General features: G+C 52.7%; 8 protein-coding genes across 8 annotated transcripts; 3 read left to right on the forward strand and 5 right to left on the reverse strand.

Annotated features, from left to right (window-relative positions):
- Positions 1-1,168: 1,168 nt before the first annotated feature.
- Positions 1,169-3,109, reverse strand: KVR01_005511 (uncharacterized protein). Its single transcript, XM_044790638.1, has 2 exons — positions 2,872-3,109; positions 1,169-2,805 (listed from the first exon to the last, which is right to left on the reverse strand). The coding sequence occupies exons 1-2, from the start codon at positions 3,041-3,043 to the stop codon at positions 1,520-1,522; spliced, it is 1,458 nt and encodes a 485-aa protein (XP_044645956.1). The 5' UTR covers positions 3,044-3,109; the 3' UTR covers positions 1,169-1,519.
- Positions 3,110-3,333: 224 nt separating this feature from the next.
- On the reverse strand, positions 3,334-5,511 carry KVR01_005059 (uncharacterized protein). The gene is made up of 4 exons (XM_044789117.1): positions 4,956-5,511; positions 4,376-4,904; positions 3,849-4,269; positions 3,334-3,738 (listed from the first exon to the last, which is right to left on the reverse strand). Coding segments are annotated over exons 1-4 (972 nt in total). The 5' UTR covers positions 4,958-5,511; the 3' UTR covers positions 3,334-3,718.
- Positions 5,512-8,088: 2,577 nt separating this feature from the next.
- On the reverse strand, positions 8,089-8,322 carry KVR01_005723 (uncharacterized protein; the record flags this gene model as incomplete). Its single annotated transcript, XM_044790442.1, has 1 exon — positions 8,089-8,322. One exon carries the CDS (start codon positions 8,320-8,322, stop codon positions 8,089-8,091), a length of 234 nt encoding a protein of 77 aa, XP_044646168.1.
- Positions 8,323-9,452: 1,130 nt separating this feature from the next.
- Positions 9,453-12,727, forward strand: KVR01_004893 (uncharacterized protein). Its single transcript, XM_044790581.1, has 10 exons — positions 9,453-9,853; positions 9,918-10,336; positions 10,398-10,810; positions 10,884-10,983; positions 11,048-11,345; positions 11,407-11,522; positions 11,593-11,763; positions 11,857-11,933; positions 11,993-12,073; positions 12,128-12,727. Exons 1-10 carry the CDS (start codon positions 9,785-9,787, stop codon positions 12,340-12,342), a joined length of 1,959 nt encoding a protein of 652 aa, XP_044645338.1. The 5' UTR covers positions 9,453-9,784; the 3' UTR covers positions 12,343-12,727.
- A 3,848-nt stretch (positions 12,728-16,575) lies between these two features.
- On the reverse strand, positions 16,576-18,887 carry KVR01_005491 (uncharacterized protein; the record flags this gene model as incomplete). The annotated part of the gene is made up of 1 exon (XM_044787984.1): positions 16,576-18,887. The coding sequence occupies exon 1, from the start codon at positions 18,658-18,660 to the stop codon at positions 16,576-16,578; it is 2,085 nt and encodes a 694-aa protein (XP_044645936.1). The 5' UTR covers positions 18,661-18,887.
- A 2,479-nt stretch (positions 18,888-21,366) lies between these two features.
- Positions 21,367-21,885, forward strand: KVR01_004992 (uncharacterized protein; the record flags this gene model as incomplete). Its single annotated transcript, XM_044785212.1, has 1 exon — positions 21,367-21,885. The coding sequence occupies one exon, from the start codon at positions 21,367-21,369 to the stop codon at positions 21,883-21,885; it is 519 nt and encodes a 172-aa protein (XP_044645437.1).
- Positions 21,886-22,396: 511 nt separating this feature from the next.
- KVR01_005675 (uncharacterized protein) lies at positions 22,397-26,486 on the reverse strand. Its single transcript, XM_044787216.1, has 2 exons — positions 23,835-26,486; positions 22,397-23,763 (listed from the first exon to the last, which is right to left on the reverse strand). The coding sequence occupies exons 1-2, from the start codon at positions 26,082-26,084 to the stop codon at positions 23,482-23,484; spliced, it is 2,532 nt and encodes an 843-aa protein (XP_044646120.1). The 5' UTR covers positions 26,085-26,486; the 3' UTR covers positions 22,397-23,481.
- Positions 22,473-23,285, forward strand: KVR01_005513 (uncharacterized protein; the record flags this gene model as incomplete). The annotated part of the gene is made up of 1 exon (XM_044789352.1): positions 22,473-23,285. The coding sequence occupies one exon, from the start codon at positions 22,473-22,475 to the stop codon at positions 23,283-23,285; it is 813 nt and encodes a 270-aa protein (XP_044645958.1).
- Positions 26,487-26,584: the final 98 nt, after the last annotated feature.

Below are 26,584 nucleotides of genomic sequence, written 5' to 3' on the forward strand. Positions count from 1 at the left end.
AAATATAAACTTATTAATTTTTAACTTTATTTATAATAATTAATCTATTATAACTTATTATTTTCATAATATTAATTATATAAATAAATTATATTATAAAAGTTTAATTTAAAATTATTTTTTATATATTTTATAATAAAACTTTTATTAAATAAATATTATAATTTTATTTAAATATATAATAATTAATTTTAAAAATAAAAATAAATTTATAATATATTACTTTTAAAACTTTTATAATAAAATAATAAATTTTTTAAAATAAAATTTAAAAATAATTTATAAAAAAATAAAAAAAATATAATAAAGTTATTTTCTTTTAATTTTATATTTTTATTATTAATAAATATTAATTTTTTAATAATATAAAATATAATAAAAATAAAAAAGATTTAAAATTCCTTTATAAAAAGATTATAAAGATATATATAAAGTTATTAAAGACTTTATATATAAGCTTTAAGGGGAAGAAATATATAGTTATATAGTGTAAAGGAAAAATATAGTGTGGCCGAAGCCTGATTCCATTAATGCAGGCGAGAAATCCGACACCTTGCCCACACGCACAATAGCCAGCGATCCTTTGACCTTGATGCCCCCGCCGGTATCGTCGACACCCGAGGAGAACTGATCTGGAGCGTCTGCAGCGACTCGCACAGTATCGAAGAGGTAGGAGTCGCCAGTGAGCGGAAACCGTATGACCCCATCCAAGGATGTCCAAGCCCATGAATAGCAAACACTAATGGGCGAGTAGCGAGGTTCACATCCAAATAATCGTTTATCGTGGTATTCGCCCGCCCATTTGTCAACTTTCGTGACATTGATAGGGTTTGGTCTGTTGCAGTCCACCAGTTCAAGGCGTAGGTCGTATTACGTATAGACTCGGAATTGTTGCTTTTTGCTTCTCTTTTCATAGAAGATCAGCTTTCGACCATTATTGCATTCCCCTTTCCACTTCCATTCCGGCATGGCAGTGAAATCCAAAAAAAAAAAAAAAAAAAAGAATTGTGCCCATACCACCAGGCGTAATTATTTCTTTTCCTTTTTGGAACAGAACAGCATAAGTTTGAGACCATCACCAAAACCACAAAGCAGGTAGAAATCAGACCTGATGGTAACGCAGACTCATGTTACGCCTTTGCAACCAGTTGTGATGAGTAGGTGCGCGTAAGTGAGTTCAGATAATGTTAGTTTTAAATTTCGGGGCGTGTAGGGTGCAGCGAAATGGTACGTCCGTGTCTTCTACTTCTCAGTTGTTGTGTGTGTGTCAAGGCACCTACTAATATTGTTGTGACGTGCAACATATGACCACTTTGAAAGTTTGGATATCGATATGAAAATGGTGTGCCGTGTGGAATTATGTCGGAAACTTGCGGTCCGTCCGCACATGTAGCACATACCACCATATTATAGAGATTGAGACTGTCATGATGCGTGTCATGATGCGTAGTAGTAATAGTTTTGTAATTGACTTCTGCCTCGGAAGTAAGATGCCTCAAAAGGCAGGGCAGGATCGCCGTTAGAGCTTCAAACCGTGACCAGCAGCCTGGTTCATGAAGAAGTCCTTCAGAGGTCTCATAGCGTTGACAGCGCTTAGACCCCAGGAACGGAGAGGAACAAGAGGTCCGCTCCCGACAGAATACAGCTTGTGAAGCTTGTCGCAGACACCTAATACTACATGGTTGGCGGCGTACCTTTCGGCATTGTACGTTTCCAGGGACATCTGGGTCCCTATGTCTTGCCCGTGGCTGACGGCGTACTCGATGGTCCTGGCCAGGCTCTGGATATCCCCTTGTCCCTGGTTGAGGCCCTGACCAGCCAGTGGGTGGATGGTGTGGGCTGCGTCTCCGACAAGTGCGACCCGCTCGCCGATGTAAGTGTCTGCGTGACGCAGCTTGAGAGGGAACGATGCCACTGTTCCTTCTTGAACATCGACTACGGGCTGAGGGATGGACTTTGGCTGGACAGAAGTGTGCTGCAAGCGCCACGAGACCTCTTCCGCCTGCCCAGAAGCTTGGCTGTGCAGGTAGTCCAGGTCGACAGGGCTCAGGCGGAAGGCGGCGTTGACCGTGGCAACAAAGTCCGCCGCGGACATGCTCTTGAGCCTTGAAGCTCGGTCCGGAGTCGTCGACCATACGAGTGTCGAGTAGTTCCCAGGCATTGGCAGCATGGCCACAGGCCCTGTAGGGAGGAACCGTTGGTACGCGATCTTGGTGCCCTCGCCGCCCCAGCCCTCACCCTCAAGCTGCAGTGTCGCAACAACGCCGTGTCTTCCGTAGTCCCAGCCCCGAGCTTGAATATCGGCGAACGATCGGACAGGGCTATTGGCACCATCGGCACCAACCAACAGCCTCGCCCAGAGCCGCTGACCGTTGGCCAGCTGGATGACGGGCCATTCGGACAGGTTCAGCCCGTCCTTGTCCTCGCCGAACGCGATGCCCTCCACCCTGGCATTGTCGTACACAGACACGCCACCCAGCTCGTCAAGACGACTGAGGAGACCGGACGTTATGTTCAGGTTCTCGATCATGTAGGCGATGGTCTGCCCCTGGCCTCCGGCCCAGTCGAACTCGATGCGCGCGTCCGAGACGCCATCCCATACCTGCATCTCGTGGTACGGCTGTATTCTTTCCTGCTTGAAGTGCCTCCATGCCCCAATGCCCTCGAAGAAGTCGGCGGACGTCGGTGTCAAGGAGCTGCACCGGTTCGAGAAGCGATCCGGCGGGAGCTTCCACTGGCGGGTTTTTGAGAGGTCCTGCGCCTCGACGAGGGCCACTCGGAGGCCGGATGTGACGGGATTCGCGCCTATGGCGGTAAGGTCAGCAAGAGGGGCTCCAAAGGGTTGATCCTGCACCGCAGCCTTGTCCTTACGCAGAGCAGTGAGCAGACTCAGGCCTGCAGGGCCACCTCCCACGCACACTACATCGTAGATGTCCGGCTGCCCGGCAGTGCTGGCGTAGGAACGCCTGAGAGACCTGCCGACCTGCCATGAGCAGCGTCGACAGACGTAGCCGGAAGAAGCCCGTCGAAAAAGCGCGTCCATGTCGTTTGGGGAAAGGCAGGGTGGTGGCCTGCGAATTACACGATACAGATTCAATCTGCCATTGATCTGACGATGATGGAATTGATTTAAGCTCATGCAAGGGTCAAGCTACCCTTGTACTGCCCCTGGCCAAAGCTTGGCCCGTGCGCCCAATTTGCGTCTGTTCGAGACTCGTCTCACAACATGGACCCATATTTACCCTCACATCGAACATAGTACACTACATTAGTAGGTGGAACAAATACAAATTCATCGAACAACTCTTCAATTAGATATTGGTTTGGCCTTGATCTGTGTCATAGTAACTTGATTCGCAACGAGCATCCTATAAACATGGTGTTATGATCTTTCCATGACTGCACTTAGTGAGTTCTGTTTCTCGATTCGGCTTGCTGTGGTCCGACAGAAAATGAATATCCCAACCGACCTCGAGCCCAAAAACGTTTACCCATCGCTGACCATATTCCCAACCAAGACAATCAAAGCACAGGGCAAACTCGTACAAAACAATCAGACCGTTGCTAAAATAATACTCACCAAGATATCCCATTCTTCCCGCGCTCCTTAGGCAAAATGTTATCTGCGCATGCCAAACCAGGCCACTGCTATCTCTGGTGGTGCCTCTAGCCACCCACGAAACTGACAGGGCTGCCAGCCATCACTATGGTGCTCCCATCAAGCTGCCGATGCGGTGACTGTGCTTCGATCTCAGCGCCTGACCATCCTCGGCGGTGCCCGTGGACACCTTCGGTGATTTTGCTCCAACTCCCACGGCGTACTCCTCTCTGCGCGGATGCGGGCTCACCTTGAGGCTGGGCGGTCGAAGTGGTGTCTGCCACCTCACCACCCGCGGTTCCAGAAACGTTCTGTGCAATTCCACCGTGCGTGGCCTCCCTGGGACTCAGCTCCCCACCACTCGAGAACGTCGGGCTGCTGAGCTCGGTGGGCGCCTTTTGCTCGTGGGACGTTCGTTGCTGGGAGGAGCCTAGCTGTTGGTCTTCGGGCTCTGGCTGCCAATCTCGGAGGTCATCTTCAGCGTCGTTCAGGATCTGGCGTGCCTGGGCGCTGTGGGTGTAGGGCTGGCGTTCGTCGCCTGGCACTACAGCGTGGTCATCCAGGAGCTGGAGCAGGCGGCGGCCGTGGCGGGCGAGGATGATCTGCTTCTCGGCACGCTCGATCGTGGCGAGGAATTCGGCGTCGTAGGATTCCTTGAGCTTCTGACGGGTCTAAGACAGCCGGAGGTTGCGGGCATTAGCTCATTGGCACTCCACGACGGAGGCCACCACCACGGTTTGCGATAGGAACCGACGCGAAACAAGGCGCACCACTTACGATATTCGTCAGCTGAGCCTCAGCAACCAGATTCTCCGCCTCGGCCCTGACAAGCTCCTGCTCAAGAACAACAAGCTTGGTGCTTTCGGGCTCCTTGGACTTGATCTTGGCAATCTCATCAGCGACCTTGCGCTTCCCGTCGCGGCTGGGCTGGACGCTCTTCTCGGTGTTGCGGATCTGCTTCATGAGACCCCTCGCGTCGTCGAGGGCATGTGCATAATTGTCCTCCTGCTCGCCGATCTCGCTGAGGATGACGCCGACCTTGTCGCTGACGTCGCTGATGGCCTCGTCGCCCATCTGCTCGCCCCACTCGGACAGCTGGGTTGCGATGTTGACGCGCTCGCGGCCGGCGGACTCGTGTGCGGACACGACGTTGTTGGAGGTCTTGATGAGTTTGTACAGCTTGCGTGAGAGTTCCGGCTGGATCGAGCCCCGCAGGGAGGACAGCGAGAGGCCGACGCGGTGGGACCCTCCGGACGAGCCGGTGCCGCCGGTGGTCTTGCCGGAGCGGATGGAGAGATTGCGGTGCCTGTTGTTGTTCAGTACACGGGTGGCCTACACAATTTCTGAAAAGCCTCACATTTTGCCTGTTGATCGGGTGTTCTGGCCGGATTAGGGAGGGACTGTTGTTGGACCACTCTGAGCTGGCAGTACGTCCTGTTACTGATGAGGGTCTCAAAGAGGAAGCGAAGGAGTCACGATGTGATCACGTCGTGTTGGAAGGGCAAAGGGCAGGTGGGGTTCAGAGTGCCTTAAGCTAGGGCTAGCAAGATGTCGAACCACAGACTCGGGACAGTGACGAAAGATGGCAGGCACATGTTGAAGGTAGACCTGTCAAATTTCTCGAGGCACCGATGGCATTGATGTGCAAAAGCGGGAAGCGGCAAGCGGCCATGCAGCCGTCATCACTGACATTGCTGTCTTAGATCAGCCCCTCCCTCCCCGACTCCCCTTCAACGTGTCTCTCGACGATAGCGGCATCGTTCCACGATGGTCTGGTCGACGTTGACCGAATCGAGCAAAGTCCAGAGAAAGCGTCCACAGAGGCGTCAAGCCACTGACGTCACGCAGGGAACCCTACAGCTGTCAGGAGGGGTCCCCCTGTTCCCGCCTCCCCTGCCGCTCGCTCGCTCCTGCCGCTCCTGCCCTCCTTTATCATTGTCCCAATCCAATGTCCTGGGGAATATGGCCGGTAGAATTTAGAAGAATTCTACCATTTGACTGATTACTATCCAACTGTGCGAGGACCAGACAGCAACGGGATCCTAAGGCCCGAGGAAGCAACAAGATCCTTGTGTCATCCAACTTCTGGCTCCAGATGTCACTCGGGCCCGGTCTTGCAGTGTGGAAAAACAACGAGGAAGATAGCATGATCTTTTTCTTCAAAATAAAACGCCCATCGTATTTTAAACACTGTATTAAAATTGTACGCTTTTTGGGCGCTGGGCCTTGAGCGTTCACTACTGTATGAAGGCGCCGTGTATGTTCTTGCACGATTGCGGAATAGAAGCGAAACCAGTCAAACTAAAACGCATCCCCCCAGTCCCCCCCCCCCAAAAAAAAAGAAGAAAAGAAAAGACCAGGTTGCCTAGGTATTCTGCTGACCGTTTTCATCAAACTCCGTCAGGTGCCAAGAAAAACCTGAAAGGTATGAAATCCAAGGTTGTCGCGGGGAGGTGACAAGATTGTGTGACCTCAGATGAGGGTTGGAGCCCCGGGGCCCTCGCGTCCCTTTTACTCCTGGGCTCCCCAGGGCCACGCAATGCAATGAATGTATCCGTGCTTGAGCCTTGTCCCAAGCGCGACTGCATCCTGAACATTGTAGTCCGAGCAAAAAAGAGACGTGCAAAATTGCCAGTGGAGAATTGTGTCGCTGTTTGGCTTTGTCCCGCAACTGTGAGGCGATGAGACCATACAGCCGCCATGGTTCTTGAGGCTGCGCCATAGCTCGTGACACACGGAACTGATCTCATTGGCATCTTTGAACCCGGGGAGTCGTACGTCCCAGCCGGTCCTGAGCATTAAACCCTGCCTTGTGCAATATGGACCGTTGGCTCTGTCGATCGGGTCGCCCTGGGTGACATTGGCCGGTGCGTCGCGGGCTTCCATGGCCGATCGGTCCCCAGTGGCCATGGCCATGGCCATGGAGCAGCCGAGAGGATACAGGGAGGTGATGAGGGCGAGCGGTCGCATGACGGGCGGTGTTCAGGAGCTCTCAGACAAGTAGATGATTCAATGTGGCCTCGGAGCATAGGAGTGTTGATGGAATGGGCGATAAATGACTCCAAGTGCCCATCTCGTGAAAGTGAAAGCATACAGGGACCATGAGCCGTTTAGTACGTATTCTACTAACTTATAAGCTATACGTTTGATGTGACCAACGCCGAGGGTGCAAGCATATATAACACTGAATGATTCATTACTTGCGCTTTGATGATAGTCCGGTATTCACTTGAGCGGCGGAATCTGTCAATATCAGGACGGACCGGCCAAAAGCTTCGTCCGTTCGCATGGCTATAACTAGGCCACCAAGAACAGTTTTCCTCTCTAGCTCCTATTGCCTGGTGACTCGACTTCAGGTCCCAGATATCTTGAAAAGCATGAGAACTAGCTTGATCCAAAGGCGGCGGGAAGAAGGCACAGAGGTTGAAAGGATAAGAGTTGTGTACGTATGCCCGCCGGTAAAGGAGTATGGATTGATAATTTGTGCGTGTCGCGGGAGAAAATCCCCTCCCCTTTAAATACCCTGCCGTTGGTCTATCGTACCTTCCAGTCCACAGCCCACAAGGCCCTCAATGTGGGCCGGGAATTGGCGAGTAATGTCAACTTCTGCCTCTATTAGCTCGAACAACACACGTACGAATAGTTCTTGAGCCCTGCGTTTCCTAGAGAAGTCACTCCTAGCCTTCTCTAGCTGATATACGACTGCTTGCCCGGTTTGTAGCTGTGGACTTGAAGAGCAAGGCTGCCACGATCGTGGTCGATTCTTCGTTTATCTCTCTCTGGTTTCACTTCTATTCCGTATACGTCCGAGGACATAGTGACTTGATATGGTGGGAGACGCTTAAGGCCTAGAGTTTGAAAAAAAGTAAAATATCAACAATAGTAGTGAAAATACGATAGGTGAACGCGTGGCCTTAGCCTTGCGACGCACAGACAAGGCTAAGGGGCACCGTCTTGACCTAGGCACCTATACATCATTGATGACGGTCGTGGACAGGTGCATCTCAGTCATTGCGGGGTGGGTTGATCGCGAAAAGTCTCTGTGCCATCCGTCGAATTACTTCGCCTTGAAGTACTGAATAATATTGTTCTAACAATTGGTGATTATACACTTATAAACTCGATTAAGAAATTTCGCGATACGCCATGCCTTCTTTTATGACCAAGTCGCCGTCGAAATCATCATCGAATAACTTCACTCATAGCCCATGTAGTCTTGAAAGGTCTCGTACAAAGCTGCTGCCGCTGCCCTGATGCATGGGCCCCTCCCATGACTGAGACCACTTCCAGTCGGAGTAAATGTGAGGCCATGCTTTCTCTGTGCACCGCCAACATCCCGAGGTCCAGACGGAATCATCCAGGATGTGCACCGAGGTAAACCACGTGGGCATTATCATCAGTGGCCGTATTGCTCGTTTCGATGATGCTGCACCATGCTCAAAGGCAGAGGTGTTTTATAGCATCAAGTTTGTTGTCGTTTGGTCCGGGTCTCATATGTATCGCCGGGACGTGCGCTTTTCGTACACAACAGGGCCGCTGTGGTGGCTGTGGTAGCTAGCCCGCGGGCTGTGGCCGTAATGCGAGTGTCGCGAGGTGTGGCTGTGGTAACTTGCTCTTGCCGGGTGGTGGTGGTGACTATGGTGGTGGTGATATCTTGTCGCTGGTACTACCTCTTCTCGGTAGTAGTAGTCCCTTTTCTTCTGTGGCGTAATACCGAAACACATTTTGAATGGGCTTGATTGAGTATGAATTTGTGGTTGGGTGATTAAGCGAGACCTCGAGGGGAATGAATGGGTTCGCAAAGTAGCACGAGGAGAAGGAGGGTGTAATATGGCAGAACGGGACAGCGTGGGTCTTGTGAGTATGACAGGCGAGGATGTGGATCATATTTATGAACAAGAGATACCTCATCGAATACTCGAAGAGGCAGCACTTGAGCAGCGGCCGCTGGCCGCTGGCTATGCCGGGCGACGCAAGGCCAAGACAAGGACGATCCGGCCGAATGCACCACAAAACCAGGTTTAATCCATGCGAACGCCTACGATGCACACCACCGGAACAGCCTCTTCCCCGTGTGATTGGCGGCCCCTGCTGACCGAACAGCCACTCGGCACATACCTAGACCCATATCCACACACACACACACAATACGTTGTACGTTGTCGGGAGGAACGCGGCCTGGACCCTGGATCCTTCAGCTATGACGACGAATGTGAGGCTCTCAGGATGGACAGGAATAGCCGGTTGAACAGTAGGCCTGAGGGCCTGTTACATGATTCGATGGGCCCCAAGTGCTCACGAGATGAGGCAGAAACGGCACTTTTGCCCCCCTCGTGTGAGTGAAGAATGATTGATGCCGGCCGGACTTGCGACATGCGACGCTGCAGGGCAATCGGGGCATCCGACGACCAAACTCTAAACGAGCCTCCCTGCCTCCGTCCGCATGTCTCTGGTCGGACCCAGATGTAGTCAGGTAGCCAGCCCGGTAGTCAGATAGTGGGCGCGTGCAGGCTTGTTTTTGACGTCGTAGCAGCTTCTTGAATGACACCCTTGAGCAGGGCGGGTGGGTCGCCGCCCGTCCATTTTTAGTGTCGACAGACTCGACACGAGGTGTGTGTGGCGACGTCACCCTGCAGAAACCAAGCACGACTAACAAGAGGCTGCTTGCGAGGCGGCCTGGCGGGCCTGGCGGGCCTGGCGGGCCTGGCGGGCCTGGCGGTCCTGAAGGAGGACCTATTCCGACGTTGACGTGATCTGAAAGACGATGGATGTATTTGACAGGTGACAGCTGAGATAAGGTTCGCGAAAAGAGATGCTTTAGCAGCCGGTAGTTGGAATTTGGGGTACGGAGGACGTGGATGCCTCTTTGGGGACTCCTCAAGCTTCGAGGCTGCTGATGTACAGCAACTCAACTGAACCAAATAGTTAGGCAGGCATGCAATGCATGGTAGGGGACGGATCTCGGTTCCAAATCGGGGCGATGTGGGCCTGAGACCCAGGTCGCGTGGCTGTCCCAGCTGGCTCTTCCTCAGGCGCTGTTGGCGGAGCTTTGGCCGACCCAGACCCTGAAAACGCATGTTGCTACTTGCGTGCCCAAGTGTACGATCTGTACATACCCTTCCTTATTAGGAACGGCGGCCAGGCGGGGATCACACCAAACCACGATCCGAGCCGCGCATATCGAAGATGGCGTTGAAGCACCTCATTACCTGCATTGTGGCAGGTATTGACTACCTTGTGCATCCTCAAATCCTTGTATGTATGATCTTCAGCCTTACTTCCGCCGTACCCAGTCCACAACACCGCTAATAGACGGCAGGGCAGCGTCGAGGAGAGCGTGAGGGCTGACCAGGTCATCCCCGTCGTCGTCCTGAGCGAGGACCAGGTCAACGCCGGCCCCGAGGAGCTTGGCAGGACCCTGCAGTTCCTCGTTGACAACGATGATGTCTGCACAGATGAATTCACAGGCATCATAGTCGTCAAGCCCTCCTCCGCCTCCGCCTCGGAGCTGCGTGGGTCTTGTCCTGGTACATCCGATGCGACTGCCTCGATAGGTTGCCCTTTCACTGTCTATCACATGGCAGATGGCATTGGCACATCCGAAGAAAAGAACTTGTTACCGTCTGGGCCCTATTTCTTGAGCGGGCAGAATCTACACCAGGCATGGCGGCTTTATCCTGACCACCTCGATGCCTTCACTTTCGGCCTACTGCCAGATGACCCTTTCGACCCACAAAGGTATCATCCTTGCAACTGCCCCGTGTGGATTACAAACCTGGCATCTGACAACCCTTATTAGCTTTCAAGCCGTGGCACCGCTATCTTCAGACGGCGTCTCCAAAACAATCCCGTCCCCCAGCCGCTTCTACCACAGTCCTAGCTCGAGCAAACCGCTAGCAGGAAAGCGAGTTGCGCTCACAGACACCTTCGACGTTCAAGGGGCAAAGACCACCCTCTCCAGCCGCGCGTGGACACAGCTGTACCCAGCAGCCGAGAACTCCGCGGCTTACGTCAAGAAGCTGCTCGACCTAGGCGCCGTCGTCGTGGGCAAGACGAAGACGGCCCAGTTCTCCACCGGCCTTCAGTGGGTCGATCACCATTCTCCCGTGAACCCTAGGGGTGATCGGTACCACGAGGCTTCTGGTAGCTCTGCGGGAGCGGCCGCATCCCTCGCGGGTTATCTGTGGCTTGACTTTACTGTCGGGGGAGATTGTGAGTGCCATTGGCCCCCAATGGTATTCATTGTACTAGCTGTGCCATGCTGATATTCCTCCTCCTTGAATAGCCGATGGAGGCGTCCGGGATCCAGCTGCAGACCATGGGCTGCATGCTCTCCGGTCATCCCACGACTCAGCGTCATTGGAGGGTGTCAAGATCAGTTCAGAGTGAGTGTGGCCTAGCCTCCAGAGTAAATCAACCAAGTAGACAACTGAACAGCTATGGGACCAGGAGATACGATACTGTTGGGCTTTTCAGCCGTCGCCTGGAGGACCTGGTCTCTGCAGCGAAACACAGCCTTCAAGTCTCTGACAGAAGTGTCGAGATGCCTCGTCGCATTTTCTACCCAACCGACTACTTTCCTCTCGCTGATGACAAACATCAGAAGTTGATAGAACAGTTTGTCCAGAACTTGGAGTCTCATCTGGATGCCCAAAGGGTCGAGGTGAACATAGCCCAACTATGGCAGGACCATCCCCCTTCTCCATCTCCAACAGCAAGATTGCCCTTGCAGCAATACCTGAGCAAGGCAAGTGTCATGGATACGTATGCAACGCCCTTCGGCAAATACCGCGCTGACTTTTCCACAGGCACCTTTCTGGTCATTATGCCATGACTATTACCATAGGTATGACGAGTTTAGGGCTGATTATAATGATGCTATTGGCCGTGAGCCATTCGTTGAGACATCTCCCCGGTACCGATGGTATGTCTGCCTTGCCATTTCCTTGAGGATGGCCATTCGGGTAGACTGTCGCGCTTACTTTGTCTGATAGGAAAATTGGAGAAAGTGTGACAAACGATGACTATGAAGAGTATCTCACTCGGCTCGACACGTTCAGGGCATGGTTCGATAAGACCATAATGTCCCTAAGCAGCGAGTCCGATGATATCATGGTACTGCCAGCTATCATTGCTGCGCAGAAATACCGAGATGAGTCGCCGAGGTACGTTGGATTCCACGCGACATCGACTGACTGGAGGGTCATTGGGTTATTCGTGGCCGAGAGTCTCATTCCGACGTTCTAATTACTGTCCAGTGAGCCCGAGCCATTAGAGGGCATTGATACCAGACTCCTTTCACCGATCCTTGGAACCCCACAGATAGTTGTGCCGTGTAAGTGCTGTGAGAAGTGTGATCTGACTGAATTCTGTAACTGAAAATGTCTTGCACAGTCGCACAGCTTCCTTATAAGTCCCGTGTGACCGAATCGCTGGAATACAGGCCCGTGAGCGCCTCGTTGATGGGTGCCAGAGGTACGTCCGACACTAGGCAGGAGAAAGCCTCTACTATGCTGATCGTGAATATAGGGAGCGATCTGGCTCTTCTGCGTTTGGTAGAGGAAGCCACGCAGGCCTCCGGGTGGCGGACAAATGTCGACACTGGAAGACGTGCTTTTCCCGTTGGCAAGAATATACGGCACGTGCGGGATCTTGGAGATGATGGCCTCGGAGGCGAACTGTACATTCAATCGAATGGTGCTGGCGTTGAGAGCGGCTCGACTTCGGTCCCAGACGAATTGTAGATCAAGAAACTACCAACAGCGGTCTATGATATGGTGTGGTCACGCATCACCTAGGGCCCTGTTCCCTATCACAATACAGGGATCTCTCAGGGGCACGTGTAAATTTGTTCATAACGAGCTTGATATCATCAACAACCTGATCGCGGTGAAATGATCTCGGCATAATCGGTCCTTCTTTAGCTCTCGTGCGCTTGACTCAACGTTTTGACAGCCGGAGACCGCCTCACGGCGAGGACAGTCGATACCCGGCCAGTCTTGGGATACCTAGGCACTTGTGCTGACGGGCTTTCCCACCGCTACATTTGGTCTGAATTAGCCTTGTCTGTGCGGCTGTCATGGGGCCATTGCAAGCCTGATTTTATTTTTGGGGAAAGCGAGACAAATCCGGATGTTTGAAATTTGCTGTTACCAGCGTTTTAGAGGCGTAACGCTATGCCTTGAGTGTTTACTATTATTGTATGAAGGGTGCCCCTGTAGATGTGTTGGAGTATGTGCACATGGGGGGGGGGAAGACGACTGTCCATGTTGCGGACCAAACAATCCCTTTGATTTTTTTAAGCCATAACACGGGCACAGCAGCGACCGTGTTAGCATTCTGAGGCAGCTTCAAACAATTTATCTTACGAGATATGTAAGGCCAGACTGCCCAGCTACTAATAAGCTGCTATCATGTACCAACACGATTACATGTCCCATCAATCATACTACATCAGTCGAGCCACCAAGACGCTTTGGGCGGGTCGGTGCTGGCGAAAGATATGTAGTCAGCGCGCTGGTAGAGAACCGGTCTGCAGCGGACGAATCTGGCTCAGAGCCCGTATCCCAGGTGGCCATGGTCCTCCTCGTTTCCTGGGCGGATCTCTGGAACGCTGGCGCAGGTGCTGCCGGTACGAACAGGTCCGAGTCGGCCGCAGCGGTTTGCCCAATGGATTGGGCTGATGGTGGGCGCCAGGGGTGGGTGGTTCGCCACGACGTGGAATTGATAGGCGCCAGGTCTGCTTCCTGTCCATTAACATTAGGATCAAAACTGGCTCTTCTCGCCTGGGCCATGCCCGCGGCGCCTTGGACCAAGGATCCCTGGACACCGGGTGTCTGTGGTTGTGAGCCAGCGGTCGCTCTTGTACGGGCAGTTCCCCGCCGCCAGCAGAGATATAGGCCTCCGAGAACTAGGGCGAACGCAGAGAGTGCCGCAACTGTTTAAATATTTAGTGTTGGTTCTGATCGGGCTAATTTCGCTAGGGACCGTACTTGCTATGCCGGCTTTCGCACCTGCGGAGAGCTCTGAGCTGGATATGGCCGGGCTGCTCCCTTGTGTATTTGAAGTTGATGGCGGTGTCGGAACGACTGTCGTCGGTAGTGCCGAGCTGGTAAATGAGGATTCTGCCGGTGATGAGGATGAAGGTGGAACCGAATCCGTAGAAGGAATCGTGAGACTTGTGGGAGTAAAACCTCCTGTCTGCGTAGTGATGGTCGAGATTGTTGATATTTCCGTGGTTGTGAGAATGGAAGTGAATGTCGATGAAGGAATTATGACTGTTGTGGGAGTCTCGATGGAGATTATAGTTGTGGTAAACGAAGGAGGCGGTCCCGGTGAACTCGAGTGATCCGATGGCTTTTTCCTGCCGCCATTGTCCTTGTCGCCATCTGAATACATCCGAGTAAATCACACCAGACCAGACCTCATCTCATATCATCTTAGGGGCACCTACTATTGTTGTTATTATTATTATTGTCTCCGTTGTTGTTATTGTTGTCGCCGTTTCCTCTGTTTCTGCCGCCACCTTGTTCTTCGGCCCTATTGTCACCTCTTCTTCCACCATTGATCCTGTTGCGATCACCACCATTGCCATTCGTGATGCCCTTATCTCTGCGTCGTTCGAGTGGGGATGAGCGATGACGCGTAGTTTCTGAGGCTGCTTGATACCGACAGCTAGCTCGTGGGTCTAGATTTCGTGTTGTCCAATTGCGTAACCAGCCCATCATGTCTGTCGGCCGGTGATAAAGGAGCAGACTGTCCTAGGCCACCTGGGCTGGGCAGAGATGGGACAAGGTAACGCGCTGAGCCATGACACGACGTGAAGTGGTAATCACGGAGAGGGCGAGAAGACAACCATTCTGCTACGCACTCGGACCCCCACTGTCAGCATATGGGCTGGAGCAGCTCAACGGCTCAAAGAGAATCGAGCTGCTTACCTTATTCGGTATACTCTCCCGAACGAGGAAGAACCAAAGCAGGATCGAAGCCAGGGGTCATGAGTCGAGGTCAAGAGCAGCACATGCAACAAGTCTGCATCTGATAATACCCACCATCTCAACTCACGGCCGTTCGATCTCGAGGCTGCATAATGGAACTGCCTGCCTGTTGTCGATTTACCCACACAGGTGTGGGTAGCCGGCCCGCGGATGCCAATCCAAAGTGTCCAAATCCACTTACACCTGGGGGTAATGACCGGGATGTGGCTTATCACGCGCATGTCAGAGAAGGATGAAACCGTGGCGTCTCATGTTCCACAAACCGCCACGGCAGATGGGGCAACCCCAAGAACTGCTGGTAAAAGCTCACCGGCTTGGCAGCAGGGTCGGAGACTCGCCCTCGTCACAAAAATATCATCTGAACTTCTACGGCCCGGCTGATAGGCCACACCGCAAGTGTCTTGGCTACCGAGCCCGTCTGGTGACCGATATGGCAGGTGCTAATCAAGCTCAAGGGGTCGAAACAGCTCCTAGTCACACAATGACAATAGCGTACACAGCGAGCGGATATGCGCACATAAGATTTGCTCCACAGCCTGACACTTTGGCGATTGAACAGTCGTGCGACCACTTCGTGACACTTGCTAATGGATACGCCCTTTCATATAGTCGTTCTCGTCACTCTCACGGCAGTTCGGAGACAGTGAACGAGTCGCATCATTACTGTGTTAGAAGCCTTACCTGTGATTTGGATGCTTCAGCGCTTCTTCCAGTGATGCAATTCTCTTTCTTTCGGGAGGGGTGGAGATCGGGGGCGAATCGTTCAGAGCAGTATCTCCAGTTCTACGCCATTCAATGTTAGACACGTTAAACGGCAGCCTCGGACTGGCTTGGTCCCAATTTTGACGGTTCTAGCACAGAATAGTCCGACAATTTCTGCTAAAAGGCTAGGGGAACCGGAAGAAAAGTACTCATTACCTAGGTAGTTATTTTTCCACGCCATCGACTCGATCTGACCATTTGAAAGACAATAATGATTCAATCTGTCGTGTATTAGGTGTGAAGGTACATTTTGAAATACACCCTCTGATTATAAGCCTCTGAGAAGACACGACAGTCAAGCTCCGTGCGACCTCTCTGGTGCCGTCTTCAGTGATGAGCTTCCTGAAAGTCGACAATCTGAGCATATTCGCCCGCTGCCTGTGACCAGTTCAGACCTTTTCAGAAGGTGTGGAACATACTTTTCATAAGAGATCATAAGCTGCTTCCCACACGACTACTCAGGCTAGGGGAGGGATCTTGAGGCGACACTTTGCTCATAGAAAGTAGCAACGATTGGAACCTATGGGCTCCATGCTTGACGTTGATGTTGTAATGATTAGCATCGCTCCGCCTCTCACTCTGAGCTTTATTACTCGAAGTTTCTTAACATATCGCTCCACATATCTTCAGAAGGCTTGAGGACGAACCATCTAGTCAGACAACCCGTCGTCCTTGCATATCATAGCTTATATTAGTACCTAGGTATGCGGCCTAGTTAGAAACCTTTGTGGGCGGTAGGGTATGAAGAAAGGCGCAGCAAAAGAATTATCTAAGTATACCTAGTCCTCACGGCCTCGTGAAATAACTATGATCACGAGCAACAAACATGCCTTGAATTTTATAGCCAACATGGCATTTGCTCTTGATGAGATTTGTTTTCTGCATGGTTCCTATAGAACCTGTGACCCAAGTAGTAAGTATTAGATGTTATCGCTGTCAAATCCGAAGATTCTTTCTGATGGAGAAAAGATGTACATAGGTCATACTGTGTCTCTGCAGGTTTGTACGACAGTGAGTCAGTCGCCTTCGAAGGATTTAATTAGCAATACTCTTAAGTGTAACTCATTCTATTATTTGAGCAAGTCCATGGATCTGAATTGTCTCTCGGAGCTTCGACGGCACGAATTCGCACTTGCATCATAATCCCATGAATTTGAAGTTTCTTGTTCAAGGGATGATGGTGTTGAGTATGGAAGAGGATAATTGTACCTTTGGTGTCTAAGCTAACCAGATAGTTTCCTGAAAGAACCGTATGCCTCCATCATTCAACGCCTCACCGTCCATAATACCATGGACATAACAGTCGCCAATTAGGCTCAAGCAGTCTTGCTTACCGACGCCTGGAATGTCAATAGCTTTATGTTTATCGATTCTGCGGGTAACAAAGGGTGTGTGCCCCCCAGCCATGATTTGCACCAAGTCTCCTTCAGCCATTGCAGCAGGTCCTAGACCCAAGTAACCTTTCTCTGTTGTGAAGAGCCTACGGCCCTTGATTGCCGATGTAATGGCGAAATCGACCGCGACGTAGGCCATTGCGTCCTGCTCCTCTATCATTTCAGGGCAGTTTGTGTGTGGGATCATGTTTTCATTCATCCACAGTCGCATGGATTTAGCTACGTAGTCTGGTGGACAGCGCGTATAACGATGATGCTGAGTCCACGACCACGACTTAGTCTCCTCTCTGCGCATCGCTCGGACTGTGTCGACGCAAAGGGTGCGCCAGTATGCTGCCATCCGGGTCTCTCCAGTCGGATAGAGAGTAGTTAGTGGAATACTTCCATTCGAGGTGATGAAAGCCCGCCATTCAGCCAACACGGTCAGCATTTTTCCCACCCCGTTTCCACGCACCCAACAAGGTGATACCTCCGCCACTTTGTCGAAGCAACCACCTTTTAGTCCCAGAAACCCGTTCCCGACAAATTGCGAGCTCTCTCCGATGTCTGAAGATGCATTATACAACTCCATACGCTCCAACCGCTCACCCTCGAATGGCGACAGTGGCTTGAAGCACCAGTCAGGCACCCACGTGGGAAGGTCCATGTGCGCTGCCGTCTTCTCCACACTGCCGGAAAGGATGAGCAGCGACTTGTCGACTGAAAAGATCTGTTCTACCGTGGCACGGTAAAGCTCTTGCGTCTCGGATCGGTAGTCCAACAATTTGGCTTCCGTGCCCCGCCCGTCATTCACCAGCGTCAGTAGACCAAAGATCTTGTCCTTGGCATCCGTAACATCACGCGAGCGAAACCTCCAGAGGAGCTGCCGCAATGATATACTGGCGTCTTTTGGCGTGAGCTGGTCGCCTGCCTCTCGAACTCTCACTACTGACCTTCGCCATTGCAGCCGTAGGTCATCCAGTTCCACGACAGAACGCGAGAACGCCTCGAGGGCCTTTGTGTGTTCGTAGTTGAGTGCGGTATACAGATCGGTACAGCAAACGCGACGGTGTTCCTCGAAGTTGCGCGCAGCGTGAGCGAACATGTCCCATGGCGCTACGAAGCGGCCGTAGTAAACCGTAGCCCGCGGCGGCACCACAACCTCCTGAATCACCCACTCGCGCTGCCACCACGGTCTTTTCATGAGCTCAGATATTGCCGCAGCAACTCGCTGGAAAGCATCAGCATTCGAAAGGATTGTGATCTCGCTGCTGTTGACATGTTTGTTTTGGGCGAGCAGACTCATGAAACAATATGCCCACAGGGTGCTGTCGATATGGATGCCGTGCCGGAGTGCGAAAGGAAGCCGATAATATAGTTTCATTTGGCCATTTGAATCTGAGATTCTCTCTGTGTCTTCTTTGTCGACGGTGAAAGCTGTAGGCAAGACCGTAAAGTCTGTGTTCCAAAAGCATGGGGCCACGGCGTCGGACTCTGTGGGTTCTTCGCCATTTATGCCGCCAAGCCAAATCAACACACCTTGACAAGTAGCATATATGTCCCTCATGAGTCCCACTTGCTTATTGCGCTCTGAGATAGCGCTCTGATCAATGCATATCGCATCCGCCCATAATACCCTAGCTACCCTCTGACTCCGGAGGTGTCTTAAAGCTGAGTAAAGGTTTATTCCTACACGAAACTCATGACCGTCGAGTCTGATGGCCTTCAAGCCGGCTTCCTCTTGACTACCCCAGACGTATGAGATTGCTTCATAAGCAGGGGCTGGTTTTGAATCCAGGTCGACGACCTCGAGCTTGCAGCGGATCTCGTCTCGCCACTCTGCAGGTTCAAGGTGGAGGACCCTTGTCTCTCGCTGGTGGACCAGCGGCCGACTGAGATATACACTTTGCCGTTCGCCATGCTCGTTCATTTTTCACGCTTGGTGAATGCCGACGGTTGGCTGCTATTCAAGAATGGAAACCGATATCAATGAAGCCCCCAGTGGTGATTTTGAGCTGCTCTTCGTCGATAAGTGGGAAGGAAAGCAATTCAAATACTGCTCCGATTCACAATGTATGTAGTGCTGCACACCAAGTAGGCAAATGTGGTGGACGACCGGCTGTGATTGCAGCCTAAGACTTTCCCCTCCTGATCAAAATCTGCAACGGTTGACAGCGCACTCTGAGTGGAACTTACCGGCTGAGCCCTGCAGGCGACACTCCCCTAGATAAGAGAACGGAGATTCATATACCCAAAATCGGAAGGCGCGTACACTCCGCTGACTAAGAAAGTATTCTATGTGGTTTCGCTTCTATTCCGTATACGTCCGAGGACATACATGGCGCCTTTATACGGTGGTAAGCACTCAAGACCTAAGAAAGTATTCTATATAATACTTCTCTCGAAAGGGCCGGCTAGGGCGAAGGGGGTGAGCCCTAGAGCGTGAAATATAGCGGAGGGCTGCAAGTAGGGCCGGTAGGTACGACCTAAGTTCCTAGAGGACTAACCCACCCTATTATAGCCCTTAAAATCATGAAGAACACTTATTTATTGAAGTTATAAGGACTTTAAGGCTCTGTCCTCTGATTGGCCGAATAGCTGGGAGGGTACGCGCCTTCCGACTTTAGGTATGTGAATTTCCAATCTCCTAGATAATCCCTCAAGGCAAGCTCACTTCTTGTGTCACCCCAGCAAGCTACCCCGAAGCTCATCTAAAAAGGGAATATTAACTCCAAGAACTGGTAGAGTTGGATGAATTCACAAAAGCCCGGCTTTAACTACTGTTCAGCTGTCATACTGGGTCTTCCTTTTCATTTATCTACATGCTAGTGCTGCTCAGCTTTCTAAGGACATTCACTAAAACTTTCATAACAAACCCAATTTAACTTGGACTTGAAACGTCTTAGAAATATCTCCTTAACTAGAAAAAGTATTTCACCAATCCAACAACACACTTTGATAAATCTGGTCTCCTAGTCTATCTGGTTGAACGCCAGGTTCTTACCATGAAAAAGGAATATTTGCGTTTTGCGGGGTCTGCTAGCTTACAGTTGATGCTATTTAAGCGTATCAACCAGTACAATACTAGGTCTATCACTCCTCTGGAATTATTGTTTCGCGCTTAGTTGCTAGTGAAGCCTCGGACTGGCCTTGCCTGGGAATGTGGCAGTTCAAGGCTGAAGGGCTGAAGCCATAGCTTCAAGGAAAGGAGGATGATCCATGTCAGGGAATGTTCTGGCCCAACCGCCAAGAAAGGGAAGGCCTGTGCCGGCGTACAACCCTCGTACTAACGTCAACTTGTGGCACCTTGGGGTTCTGATACCTCTGTATTTAGGACGCCCTCAGACGGAACGTGCGCATAAAAGAAATGATGATAAGTCGCAAGTCTTCCGATGCCAAACGCCTTATAAACCAGGGCTCTCACCCTTTTATAATTGGTACAATTATCTCTACCTAAAGGTTTTGGAGTACTGCTCGGTCATTGCCAGCGAGACCTTGTGGATTCCAGCAAGGATAAGATCGGAAAGATCCTACTCGGTATCACTCGTTTCTTGACAACAAATACGCTGACAGAATGCCTCTAAATGCTATCACCACCGAATTCGGGCACTCCCTACCACCTGAGGGGCCCCACACAATCACTTTCCACATCCCCGGGTGGAACACCGCGATGAGGTTTCGTGATGGCGACCCCGCCGTCTTCGGACAAATGAAGTCCATGTATCCTCGGTTCTCCCCCTTTGGACCAATCCGCCAGCTCGCCGCGACCGTTGCCCACAGACTGGCCCTGCCTGAGCTGACTGCAGTCCTACTATACACGGACCCGGCGGCGTTTTTCGTCCACAAAGAGCACTCGCAGTTGCCGCAGAGGAAAGGAAACCGGCTTTCAGAAGGGGATTTGTCCTTCAGGATAGTAGAGATCCATGGGGTTAGGTTGTACTGTACCATCTGTCCAGTGGCAAAAACCAAGGGAATCATTGGAGTGTGGCAGAATACGGGGACAGGCATACTTACTCGCCCAGCCCAGGAATTGCTGAAGTTTGTGGACACAGAGTTCAAGGAGGTGTATTGGCAGGGTGACCTTGAAAATATCCCACCCCCAACCTACTACCCGGAATCCGAAGCACACGGGAAGTTGCGAAACCGAATCTGCGAGCTGCTACACAGAGCTCCTCTGGACCCCGAGAAAGTGGAAATCCAACCGGACGACATCTACTTGTACCAGACCGGCATGGCCGCCATCTATAGGCTCAACGAAGCTCTCGTAAAACGGTGCGCCGGAACCATTCTCGTCCTCGGGTCTGTGTTTCATTCCACCTGGCATCTATTCGACGAGACCCCAGGCGGCATGAAGCACTTTGGTGAGGCCAGAAACGATGCGTGGGATGATATCGAAAGATATCTGGAGACGCTCTACAAAGATGGCAAGACCGTGAGCTACGCGTTTGTCGAGTTCCCGAGCAACCCTCTCCTGGTAAGCACCAAGCTCGAGCGCCTGCGCCAGATAGCCGACAAGTATCACTTCCCTGTCGTGGTTGACGACACGGTTGGATCATTCTGCAACATCGACATCGTCCCCGTGACAGACTTCCTCACGACATCTTGCACAAAGTCGTTCAGCGGATATGCAGACGTAATGGCTGGAAGCGTCGTGTTGAACCCCCTGTCCCGCTTCTATTCAGACGTCAAACAAATCGTGGCCAGCACGTTCCACAACGAACTCTTCGCCGCGGACGCGGAGGCTCTCCTCGCGAACAGTAACAACTACCTTTCCCGCTCCACGATCTTGAACCGCAATGCTGCGGCGCTGGCAGACTATCTCACCAACCAGGCGGCAGAGACGGACTCTCCCATCAGGCAGATATTATACCCGACCACGAGCGACACGCGGGAAAACTACGAGGCGTTCATGCGCAAGGCCACGCCAGAGTTCACGCCGGGCTATGGGTGCCTCCTCGCTGTGGAATTCAGAGATCTCACGGCGGCGCAGGCCTTTTATGATAACCTCCAGCTGCACTGCGGCCCGCACCTGGGCGCCCATCTGACCTTGGCCTTACCGTTCAATGCCCTTGCCAATGGAAAGACTCCGGAGGAGGCTGAGTACCACGCCAGTGTAAGTCACGACGAGGAATCGCTTTCCACCTGGGCGATTTAGGAACTCAAAGAAATCTGTGTCCTGCACGTAATGATGATTTGCCATTGAGTCGATTCACTGACACAGTTCCCAGTACGGTGCAAGGCCTGAGCAAATCCGCTTTAGCGTAGGGTTGGAGGATCAGGAAGACATTATAGCAGCAGTCGAAGAGGCGCTGGTTAAAGCAAAGGAGTTACGGAAGGGTAGCAATGCCATTGGTAGTGTGGATGGAGACATAAAGATGTAATTACATATGTACTTAAGTAGGCACAAATTGTAAACAGCCACGAAGCACACTTGAAAAGCAAAGCCCACACAGCAACTCAATTCCGAGATCCACGACCTTTTTGCCAGTAATGAGACGCCCAGCAGGCCAGCTGAAGGTACTGTAGCATTCAGGCTAACACAGCACCATCCGGCCCTCTTCTTCCCCACATTGCGTCACCGTGATTGGCGGCGTCTAGGTGCCCCGACTATCCCGTTCCGGTACTTATATCAACCTCACCCACTCAACCTTATAATACTCACTGCACGACAAAAGGGCAACAAACCTGTCAAGTAAACAATCGACCACCTCGGACCTGTAGTCCCAGCAACAGCTAGACAAAATGCCCTCAAAAAAGTCCAAGATAGTAATAGCCTTCGACCTCTACGGCACGATCCTCTCCACCGACTCCATCACAAAGGACCTGGCGACCCACCTCAACACCAACAAGTCCAAGGCCCAGGCCGTGGCGGCCAAGTGGCGCCAGTACCAGCTCGAGTACACGTGGCGCGTCACCGCCATGGGCACCTACAAGCCCTTCGACAAGATCACGCGGGCCGCGCTGCGCCACGCGGCCGCCGAGGTCCTGGACGGGGTCGACGTCCCGGACGAGGCGGCGGAGCGCCTCATGGCCGCCTACGACGCGCTGGCCGTGTTCCCGGACGTGCCCGCCGGGCTGAGGGCCATCCAGAAGCACCAGAAGCACCAGCAGGGCGGCCGGCCGGCCGTCGAGGCCGTCGTGTTCAGCAACGGCACCGAGAGGATGCTGAGCACCTCGGTGTGGTCGTCGCCGGACCTGAGGCCGTTTGTGAGCGGGGGCGGCGGCGACGGGCTGTTCAGGAAGCTCGTCTCCGTCGACGAGGTGCGCACGTACAAGCCCACGGCCCAGGCGTACAGCCACCTGCAGGCGGAGGCGGACGAGGACAACGATGCCGTGGTGTGGCTTGTTAGTGCGAACCCGTTCGACGTCGCCGGGGCGCGGAGCGTCGGGCTGAGGAGCGCGTGGGTCGACCGGGCTGGCACCGGGTGGGTCGACCGGCTCGGGGAGGCCATCTTCGGGGTCGGGGATGACGTGCGGAAGCGGCGGGCGAGGCCCACTGTCATCGCAAAGGGTGTGGATCAGGCGGTCGAGGAGATATTGAAGATTGGTATATGATGAGGGCGAGTGCACTCGGGTTTTTGTTTGGACATACTATTTACTTTACCTGACCTTATAATAGATAAGACTGCTGGCAACAACACTATTTTCCGCCCAGTCCAGTTAAAAAGCACCCATCAGGAGACCCCGATCCAGGAAAATGCAGTATTGCGACAAGAATAAACACGTGAGCCACGCCAGATAAATGCAGAGTTTACCACCAATGCCGCTCATATCCCTCAAAGGCGAAATTCGCAATGACAGCCAGCACCAGTGCCGAGCACAAAAGAGTAGGTCCCCACCAGTCGTAAAACTTGGCCGCCTTACGGGCACGAATCGAACGGCTGCGGTAGATGTACGTCGCAACCGAGTACAGTAGAGCCGCGATGGCCACAAGGGTGAACATCCCCGAGACAATAAACGAGATCTTACTCGGCTTGTCGCCGAAGTTGAGAAGAGTCGTGGCGATGGTGCCAATGTAGATGGAGAACTCGAGCTGTGAACGGTCAGCATGTACATCTTGACTAAAAAGAGTCAGGGCGAGGTAATGTGAATGTCTGGACATACCCAGTTGAGGAAGGTCCTCTCAGCCGCAAAGTACACCTTGGGCTCCACCCTCACAGGGACGTAGATCTTCTTGCCGGGCGGTGCCACGAACTTCTTGTTCTGCACCTGGGTTGTCCCGTACAGCGCGATCGTCCTTTCATGCACCGGGATCTCACTCCCAGACCTTAAGCTGTTCACAACGCCACCTAGCTTGGACAGACCACGACCAGCAGCCTTGGCCTTGCTCTGAACCAGCGTGGAGGCGTATGTAAGGCCACCAACTCTTCTCGCTTCTTCCAGCCTCTCTTGCTCCTCCTCCTCCTCGTCCGATTCGTAGAGCTCATAAGCGTCGTCATTCGCGGGTAGAAGTCGCGTCTGATCTTCTATATCCGTAGAGCCATCGGCTTGTGCCTGGCGCAACCTGTGTGCTACCGCAGCCCCGTGCGCGCCCGTCTCTGATGATGCCCCGTTGGTTGTGCCACCATTGTTAACATTTTCCTGGCCGCGCGGCGCGCTTCTCGCCTCCTCGTCGTCCGAGTCGAAGTCGTCGTCTTCGTCCTCCGAAGTGCCCGTAGTACCGGAGTGACCAACCCGCTGGATACCGAAATTGTGTGTAGCGGGCTTGCGGATATCGACATCCATCTGGGGCGTCCAGAACGGGAGCAACTTGATCCGATCGGGGAACAAGGTAGCACAACCGTGAATGAACTTGGAGAACTTGGGTACAGCCTCCACAAGGTGACTGGCCACAAGTTGGCGCACCCATTCCGGAGCCTGCTGACCAGCCTGTGTCTGAAGCTTAACCTCCAGCACCGCATAAGGAAACCGGCAGATGTCTTCGGGTGGCAGCTGGGAGAAGGGGTAGTCCACGCCAATATCCATCCGGCGCCAGTTGTCGCCACTCCTCTTCCGACCATTCAAGTTATCTTCGCGGATCAATGTTAGGTCCGAGTCAAGTGAGATACGGACTCTGGCGTCAGCCGGCAGTTGAAAGGCAGTTCGGTGGTAGAAACTCCGGCATACCGGCACATAGCCTTTCTTCAGAACCTCCCATTGCACCTCCTGCGCCAGCTTCTCGTCCTCGTCGTAGGCAGATTGCGGCTTCTTGCCCGACTTGCGTTGCTTCTCCATCACAGCGGCCGGGAGCATCTCGCCCTTCATGTACGGGTTGACCTGCTTCTCGCGCACCTCGAAACGAGCCTTGACAGACTTTTCGCCGGTCCAATCCTCGCGGTGAGTCTTCCTCTCGACGTATATCTTATCGGTGCTCATGCCGCCGTACCACCGCAGACGGATGGCCTCGGCTCCTTCTGTCTTCTTCAGACGGCCCTCGTACAGCTCCCAGGTATCAGGGTTGTCGTAGTAGATGGAGGTGATGGCGGAATCGTCCGGGTGGAATTCCTTGTTGGCGTTGAAGACGAGCACCGGCAAGTGCTTGAGGATAATGAGCTTCACCTCGGTAACATTGTCCGGGTGTACCCAGTACTTTGTCGTGTTACGAACAAAATTTGCCTGGCTTCCACCCGCGGCGCTGTCACCCTTGATGGGGTTACCTCTGGTGCGGACAATGTCGTAGAGCTTGGACAGATCGACCAACAGCTCGTCGTGGTTGTCCTTGTAAAAGGGCTTCGCCTTCATGCGGGCCTCGAACACGGGCCGAATGTGCCAGCCGGTGATCTTGTCGTGCTTCTTCATAATCTTGTAGAACCCGGTGTAATTCAACTGGATGAACTTGGCCAAGTCATTAACATCGGCGATAATGTCGCTCAGATCCTCTTCAAGCACCATGAACTCCTCCTCGGACGGGCCGTCCTCGCCGGCGCGGCGCTCGTTCAGCCTCGAGACAATGTCGTTGACATCGCGCTCGCTGGCCTGGATGCGACGCTGGATCTCGATGGTCTTGAGCTGTTGCTTCTGGTATACCTTCTGCAGCTCGCCCTCGAGCCGGTATACGAAGCGACTCTCGTCATCCTCGGTCCACTGGCGCTTGGCCTTTCCCTTGCCCTTCCTGGCCCCCTTCGCGGCGTCGCCCTGGGCATCTTGTTCGACCACAGGGCCGCTGGACTTCTTAAGGTCGGCCTTGAGCCCCTCGTAGTCGATATAGTACCACTGATACTCCTTTATGGCGCTGGAGCGCAGCTGCTCCCCGAACTTCATGACGACGACGCCGGGCGGGATGCGACTATAGGGCCTGGAATAGGTCGAGGTCGAGTGGAGGCGTCTGGACTGCCAGGTGGTTCTGCTTGTCTTCAGGTCGCGGATAATCAGCATGGGCGCATGGTGGTACGGCAGAAGATTATAGGTTATACGAGGTCGTCCGCAATTGAGATCTATCGCACAGCAATGGTGGCTGGATTCGAAAGAGAGCCGTGGGGTACAGGGAAAGAGAAATGGTGTGAATAGAGTTGGGCTGACGGGTTGAATGCGTGATGACAATCCAATGGCATTCCTTACCTCGAGGAAAAGCGAAAAAACGAAAGACAGGCCAGGCGATCGGCTGGAGGAATTCGGGGAAAGGCAAACCCAGTCCAGTAAAAGCAATGTCCCTCACGTTATAAGAACCTCGGAACTTGCATGGCACCAGCTCGATCGGCCCCAAAAACTTGTCGGCAGCAGTGTTAGTGGGAATTCCTGGCTGGCGTAGAGCTTAAGAGGACATGGCGCGAGATTGACGGTTGGATGATTTGAGGCTCCTGCGGGCTCCAGCCCAGATGGACGCAGCAACCAGCAACCAGCAACCAGCAACTGGAGGCCCGCCCCATGTGACGCTG

This window comes from Diaporthe batatas, assembly GCF_019321695.1.
Source record: "Diaporthe batatas strain CRI 302-4 chromosome Unknown Contig00005, whole genome shotgun sequence".
Taxonomy (NCBI): domain Eukaryota; kingdom Fungi; phylum Ascomycota; class Sordariomycetes; order Diaporthales; family Diaporthaceae; genus Diaporthe; species Diaporthe batatas.

Bases quoted from the DNA above. Each gene is read 5' to 3' on its own strand.
- KVR01_005675 (XM_044787216.1), bottom strand. From the start codon at position 26,084: ATGCTGATTATCCGCGACCTGAAGACAAGCAGAACCACCTGGCAGTCC. The intron at 23,764-23,834 runs GTATGTCCAGAC...GACCGTTCACAG, and splicing joins AGAGGACCTTCCTCAACTGG to CTCGAGTTCTCCATCTACAT.
- KVR01_004893 (XM_044790581.1), top strand. From the start codon at position 9,785: ATGGCGTTGAAGCACCTCATTACCTGCATTGTGGCAGGTATTGACTAC. The intron at 9,854-9,917 runs GTATGTATGATC...AATAGACGGCAG, and splicing joins TTGTGCATCCTCAAATCCTT to GGCAGCGTCGAGGAGAGCGT. The intron at 10,984-11,047 runs GTGAGTGTGGCC...CTATGGGACCAG, and splicing joins GGTGTCAAGATCAGTTCAGA to GAGATACGATACTGTTGGGC.
- KVR01_005511 (XM_044790638.1), bottom strand. From the start codon at position 3,043: ATGGACGCGCTTTTTCGACGGGCTTCTTCCGGCTACGTCTGTCGACGC. The intron at 2,806-2,871 runs GTAAGGACAAGG...TTACCGCCATAG, and splicing joins GAGTCTGCTCACTGCTCTGC to GCGCGAATCCCGTCACATCC.
- KVR01_005059 (XM_044789117.1), bottom strand. The intron at 4,270-4,375 runs GTAAGTGGTGCG...CGGCTGTCTTAG, and splicing joins AGGCTCAGCTGACGAATATC to ACCCGTCAGAAGCTCAAGGA. The intron at 3,739-3,848 runs GTGAGCCCGCAT...ATCGAAGCACAG, and splicing joins TTCGACCGCCCAGCCTCAAG to TCACCGCATCGGCAGCTTGA.